The sequence below is a fragment of the Eurytemora carolleeae genome, unplaced genomic scaffold, assembly GCF_000591075.1.
Source record: "Eurytemora carolleeae unplaced genomic scaffold, Eaff_2.0 scaffold1883, whole genome shotgun sequence".
NCBI lineage: Eukaryota > Metazoa > Arthropoda > Copepoda > Calanoida > Temoridae > Eurytemora > Eurytemora carolleeae.
The window spans coordinates 26768-33935 of NW_019398025.1; the positions used below are offsets into that span (position 1 = coordinate 26768).

Consider the following 7168-nt stretch of genomic DNA (forward strand, 5'->3'; position numbering starts at 1 on the left):
ATACATATGGATATGTACTCCCTGGACTCCAACTAAACTCTCAACAACACACTGAAATAAAGATACATATGGATATGTACTCCCTGGACTCCAACTAAACTCTCAACAACACACTGAAAAAAAGATACTTATGGATATACCAAATTGGTTAATAATTTCTATAAATGTTAACTAAAAAGTTTTTTTTACAAAACAAAAGGCAATAAAAAGCATAATTTAAAAGTAAAATTTTGAATTTCCTTAGGAAATGTTATATCTGTATGTTATCCCGGTTCCAATGGATCCAACCCTGCAGACCTGTCTTATATTAAAGATTCTATGCTCGAACAGAAAACCGGAAAAGATGAAAAATTACCATTTTTGTAAAATCCCAAATTTCTCCCAGATTATCTGGTTGTGAGCAACAGGATAACCCCACCATGGCGGCAGGACCAGAGATACGAGAGGTCGGGGTAACTGTCCGCCCTGCTCCAGGTTCTCCACTACACCTGGCAAGGGTAGAGGAGGCACCCTGAAAACCGTCGGCAATCTTTTTCATCCCACTAAACAAATAGTTTTATCAAGTTGTATTTAACCCGTTAAGCTTAATAAATGGGATTAAAACATCAAACCCTAACTTTATCTCATTGCATTTTCGTTAAGGGACAAAGGTCTTATTTATTCCTAAAACTTTAATTAAATACTAAACACATTTATTATGAAATAAGAAAATACCAAACCTGGCATCTTCTCCTTGTGGTATGAAGATGCTGGAGCTACCCGAGTAGAAACCTAAACTCAGCAAACACTTGAACCTGTCTTCGTGCATTTTAAGCTCAGAAACCATCTTCATCTCCCTCCTGTCCTGCTCGGAGCAGGGTTCGGAGCTAGAACTACTAGGATACTCCAGGTCCGGGAATCCAACGTACAAATCATAGGTTTCCAGTAGGACGGTTATCATATCATCCTTATTCATCCTGGTTGTTAAGAACTCGGCCAGGTTTACTGCAATCTCTGAGCCGAGTTTATCGAACCCGAAGAGTAGGATAGGAGGACGGTTATCCGACCCTAAATCTTTACTAATCCTGAGCACAGTGTTGGATTCCATCTTGAGAAGCTGAACGTAACTTGGGTATTGAACAACCAGAGAGTTTAGAGATGTTGTCTTCTGGGTTAGATTATGATAAACCAGGTTTGATACAGCTCGACTCTCCAGGATTACATCACGTCGAGTCATCAGATCATCCGTCACGGAGAATCCAACCAGCTTAGTGATATGCTCCTTACAAGAGATCTCCATTTTAAAGGAACCTGCTGGTAACACGGAGATAAACTTTCCGTCCGAACCTGTCATAACAGTTCGTCCTACTAGTTTGATACTGGCTCCAGATATAGGTTTGTTTTGTGCATCCAGGACGGTTCCCCAGACTCCTTGATGTGCTCGGGAGAGAACCTTGAGCAATGGCGCCATGTTTTCTTTCCAATAGTCGAGAATGGTTTTTGATTTAGGAAAGTTACAGCATGAAATATGCGCGGAAATGGCGGGAACCTGGAAATTTTTCCAAGCAAAATCCAGGAAAGAATTAGTGTACAGGGTGGGAAGAATTTTACTCCCTTCAACGCTGCCCATTGGGAAAGTTTCTTTTTCCAGCTGTTTTCCATTAATATTCTTTCCCTGACAGGGATCTGATGTGTTGTACATGATAGGATGAGACTTTAAATACGTATTGGCGAGATGTTCCAGGACTCCGGTAATCTCCAGTTCTCCGGAACCCGGCGTGTCCCAAGGATATCTCACAAACATTCCGTTCCCTTCTATACTCAGTGCATAGTCGAATTGAACCTGAGACATGAGGGACTCAACTGCCCTGGCGGCAGGATCTTTGACGGGGTCGGAGAACAGGTTTCCAGTCTCCTGGTTCATCCTAGATACATCCTTGTAGGAGCATTGGGACTCCTCCGTTATCTTGAACCCGTTCATGTCAACGGCAGGCAGGATATAGATTTCGGCATTCTTCAAGATCATTGTGATCACATTGTCTCCAACCTTAAAAAATAAAAGTAATAATACAAATATTTGTATTGAATCCTCATGACCATAATAAATCTCAAAACTTAATTCTGATCAACCCAGACCGAAATCTTAAACCAAAATCTGCACACATTTTAAATAAAATAATCAAACATTTGTTTTATAATAAAATGGAAATTTGAATAATTAAAAAGATGAACTGTTAAAGTTGGTAGTTTTACGTTTTTACAAGAAAAACAAAACTCTGGAAAATCACTATAAAGATTGTACTAAACCCTGCTTTTTAACAATTCTAACGTTTAAATTTTAATCATTAATTTGTTATACATTATTTGGTAACCCCTAACTCGTTAAGTGTACAAAAAAAGTGCTTAGGATAAATTTAATTTTGATGCGTATGCGGATCCGGATCCTGGATCCGCACTGGAAAAAAATGGATCTGGATCCAGGTTATTTCTTTAAAATTTACTGAATTTAAGCAAAATTTTAAATTTAATGTCTTATTATTTTTGCTTATTTTTAAGCTAAAACTTTAAACTAATCAGAAATCAGGAAATTTTAATAATCTCTCCTTTTTACTAGTTCAGATTTGGGGTTTGAGAGCAATTTTTTTGTTGTTGCAGTTTTTGATTGATATTTTGCCCCTTGGATCCGTATATTTTTGCGGATCCGTATCCAGGAAGCCAAAATCTTGCGGATCCCCTAGGCACTGACAAAAACTGAAAATATTTCCGTGAAAGAGTCCAAATTCTTAAAAACAATTGTCATTAATATCAGTTATTTTTTAAAGTTTTAATATAAAAATAATTAAAATCTTTTTTCATAATAAAATTTGAATTAATAAAATAAATATAAAAATTAACTGTTAACCTATTGAAAGTTAGTTATTTACAATTTTACACAAAAACCTAAGCTCTGGAAAGTCGCTCCAAAAATTGCTTCTAAACACTTTTAACTTTTTTCTTTGATTAGAAGTACATTCTGTGGTAATCTTTAGCTCGTCGTGCTTAGTGTTGAAAAAAACTAAGATGTTTTCTATGATACTCCAAATTTTTAGATTTGAGTTTCCTTAAACATTTCATCAAATTTTAGTCAGACTCTCCAGATTCTTAAAAAACAATTTTCTATGTTCCTCAATTTCTTGTTTTAGAAGAAGACAGAACTGACCTTGACTCCCTCTCCGATATGCCGAGCTAGACGGATCAATAGTTCTCGTCCGATCGGTTGAGCTCCGTATAGTCCCCCAACCAGTAGAATCTTTACTTTAGGAATAGAATCGGTTAGAGCACTATCCGGATCCAGGGCAAGTCTTAAACCAGGAACCACCATTTGCCAGTCCGCCTCATTGATGAGTGCCTCGGCTAAAGAAGAGTAGGAGTTCTCTATATCAGCAATGGCGGATTTAATGTCGTCGTTAAGCATATAAGAACTCCGGTCTAGGTTCTTTACAAGGTTGAAATCATTGGATTTGGACCAGAGATCGGACTCGTCAGGGGAGAGGGTAAAGTTTAATACTGTAGCTGTTGGTTCTATATTGGATACTTCTACAGTTTGTGAGGTTGGATTGTAGAACGGAGCACTGACAGTGATCTTGTAAGTACCTGGAGCAAGAAGTCTCCAGAATTCACCCTCCGCAGTACTTCTTATATCATGATCTAACCCTTCAACAGTTATACTCGCGTTAACAACCGGATTATTGTTTGTATCCGTGATGAAACCTTTAACTCCGATGTGGACTGCCTCCATGTACTTGAGGAGAGACTCCTTGTTCTCCTGCCAGAAGGTCGGAAGGTTCTTACGCTCCGGGTACTTAATGCAGCCTAGCTCAAGGGTGATCTCGAAATCATTAGTGTTGAGATAGTTCCAGTCCTGCATACCTCCTGCTACACTGTACCAATTAGCTCCGTTCGTGATCCCAGACTCAAAGTGATCTCCGGACCCGGGGCAAGCGGTTCCAAGCTTCATCCTTGGATGGTTTAAACTGTAAATCTTGGCAAGATACACAAATGTTTCCTCATCCGGACTAGGATAGCTATTTCCACTGGTTTCCGTAGGGTTCGGAGTATCGTCAAACGGATAGTTTGCGACAAGAGAGCCGCCGTGTAGGTTGGCCGAAAGTACGAACGGATACTGTTGAGACCAGGACATGATGGCCGCCGTTTCCGGTTCTTGTACACTGTTATACTCGTTGGTGAAAAACTGATCTGGAAAATTTCTATTCAAATCTTTGTTGTTCGCATTGGGGCGTCCAACTAGAGATTGTCTATCCCCCTCTCGACCATTCTCAAACCCATCCGGGTTCATGGTCGGTAGGATGTGAATTCTAGTGGAATCAACAATCTTCGTCACTCTCTCGTTTCTCCCGTATCCCTCGCACAGGTATTTAATAAGTACCAGGAGTATCTCCCTCCCGACAACCTCATTTCCGTGCATGTTGCCTACATACTTGAACTCGGGTTCTCCCAGCTCATGAACTCCCGGTTTGTCGGAAATCTCAATGGCAAATAGATCACGTCCTTGCACTGACTTCCCAATGGTGTAAAGACGAGTGATGTTAGGAAACCTGTGAGCGTAGAAGCTCATATAGTTGTGAAGATCGTCATAGTGATGATAAACAAAATCAGGAGAGGTCAGAAATCCATCGGAATTTAATCGCAAGGACGTATCAGTAGGTTCGGGCGTCTCCGTGATATCAGTTGTCTCCGTCTGAACAGATCGTTTTACTAATTGAATGTTTAGAACCTTGGACGGAGAAGTTTTGGAGAGAATGACTGATTGCGGAGCAGAGGTTTCATATCCTACAGCACTCACAACCAGAGTATATTCACCCTCTGGTAACAGTCTCCAGTACTCTCCACGCTCTGTGCTAGTAATATTATGATTTATTCCGACCACGGAAATTATGGCTTTATTTATGGCTTCTCCGGCCTCATCCTGAACCAGCCCACTCACCCCCAGGTGTATGGACTCCATGTAGGCCAGCATTGACTCCTTGTTGTTTGACCACTCCCCCGGGAGTACTTGCCTTCTAGGATATTTACAGCAGGAGAGCTCCATAGTTATTTCAAAACAGTTTGAATGAAGATAGTTAAAATCCTCCATACCGCCAGGAACATCGTACCAGTGTGCTCCATTCGTAATTCCACCTGAAAATTTAGTTTGTCTGTTATATTATCATCTAAAAAACAGTTTAAATATCTCCTAATAATTCTGAATTAAGGGCTAATCAAAGGATCAGAAGCGTTTGTTTGTTTGCGATAAAATGTTTTAAATTGATTTTTAATTGTTGTGTTATGATTGGCCCAGTAAAACGTTGCGTTATGATTGGCCCCTGTAAAATGTTGTGTTATGATTGGCCCCTGTAAAATGTTTTGTTATGATTNATGATTGGCCCTGTAAAATGTTGCGTTATGATTGGCCCCTGTAAAATGTTGTGTTATGATTGGCTCCTGTAACATGTTGTGTTATGATTGGCCCCTGTAAAATGTTGTGTTATGATTGGCCCCTGTAAAATGTTGTGTTATGATTGGCCCCTGTAAAATGTTGTGTTATGATTGGCCCTGTAAAATGTTGTGCTATGATTGGCCCTGTAAAATGTTTGGCCCCTGTAAAATGTTGTGTTATGATTGGCTCCTGTAAAATGTTGTGGTATGATTGGCCCCTGTAAAATGTTGTGTTATGATTGGCCCCTGTAAAATGTTGTGCTAAACTTTAAAAAAAAGAAAAGCCAATGCTTACCTGGAAAATTGTCGCCTTCACAAAGGTTTCCTCTAAACATAGTTTTATGATTAGAAGCGTAAACAATGGCAAGATACTTAAACATCCCGTCATCCGGAGCCGCGGAGTACGCTCCCTCCATGATATGACTCCGACTATCGTCAAAGGGATAGCTAGCGACGACAGAACCGCCATGCAGGTTCCCAGAGAGCACAAACGGGTTGGAAACGATCCAGGTCATGGCGGCCAGGGTCTCCGGTTCCCGTCCAGTCAGCAGGGAGTTCTGATCTTGTCCGTCCCTGTACTGGTCGGGGAAGTTTCTGTTTAGATCTTGTCTGTGAGCGTTCTCCCGGCCCGCCCCGCCGGACTGAAGGTTACCGCAGTCCCCCTCCTGACCGGCAGCGAACCCGTCCGGGTTCAAGGACGGCATCAACCAGATATCAGTATTGTTCAACAACCTTAAACAAAACTTAAGTAGATCAAAGTCAAGAATTTAGTTTATTATAAAACGAAATTATTTTAGAATGAAAAATGATGTAGGATAGGATAAATAAATCATTGTTTTGCATTACTTTTAAGCAAAATGTAAACTTCAATTTTAGTGTCCTTTTTAAATGGATTGGCAGTTATTCGATTCCGATTCCTTAAGTTCCGTCCTAGATACATTGATTGTTTCTTGTTTCTCCCTGAGCTGCATCTTCAAGTGTATGGATCTTTTTTCTCCTCAAAAATGTCGCCAAAAAATTGAGCTAGAAGTAACTCAAAATTCTTTCCTGATTGGTGGAAAATCCCCATGTTTTGCCGCGAGTATATGAAAGATGGAAAAGTTTAATAAATTATGGTTTTTAGAACATTAAATTTGAACAACTTTTGCCAAAACGTTTTGTTTGTAAATACATTAGAAATTAGAAATTGCATTACAAGGAAAAGAGAACAAATAAGTTTTAGTCGAACCCTTGATTTTTGCAGATTTTCATGAAAAACTTTAAAATGAGAATTGTTAAAACAAACAAAAAACACTACCGAATTTTTATTTTTATATTTTTGAGAACTAGAGAACCGGACAAAAAAAATGGCAAAATATGTTTTTAAAAGATTAATGTTCCTCCAAGGACACTGAGTCTAACCTACCTCGTAACCCTGTCCTCGATCCCGTAGTTGCTAAGAAGGTACTGAGTCATGAAGATCACCATCTGCCTCCCCACCGCCTCGTTTCCGTGCATATTCGCCACCCACTTAAACATTGGTTTCCCCACCACCCTCTCCTCTCCTACTCCAAGGGTCACCTTGAAATAACAATTACGTAATTAAAGGGACTGTAAGCGTATTTTCTAATGACCCTCAGTGCAAAGATGGTAATTTTTCTAGGGTTATAAGTGTTAAATTATAATCATTCCTAAATGTTTTCCTGGTGTAGAAATTTACCATTTTTGTAAAATC

The 7168-nt window shown here is 39.6% G+C and overlaps 1 protein-coding gene across 1 annotated transcript in view; it reads right to left on the bottom strand.

Annotated features, from left to right (window-relative positions):
• Nucleotides 1–7168, bottom strand: part of LOC111716650 (carboxypeptidase D) — a gene marked incomplete in the record, with an annotated part of 12102 nt that overhangs the window by 3813 nt on the left and 1121 nt on the right. Inside the window, 6 exon segments of the mRNA XM_023492131.1 lie at nt 67–113; nt 356–542; nt 720–2026; nt 3179–5157; nt 5750–6186; nt 6860–7014. Of these exon segments, the coding sequence (XP_023347899.1) occupies nt 67–113; nt 356–542; nt 720–2026; nt 3179–5157; nt 5750–6186; nt 6860–7014 (4112 nt within the window).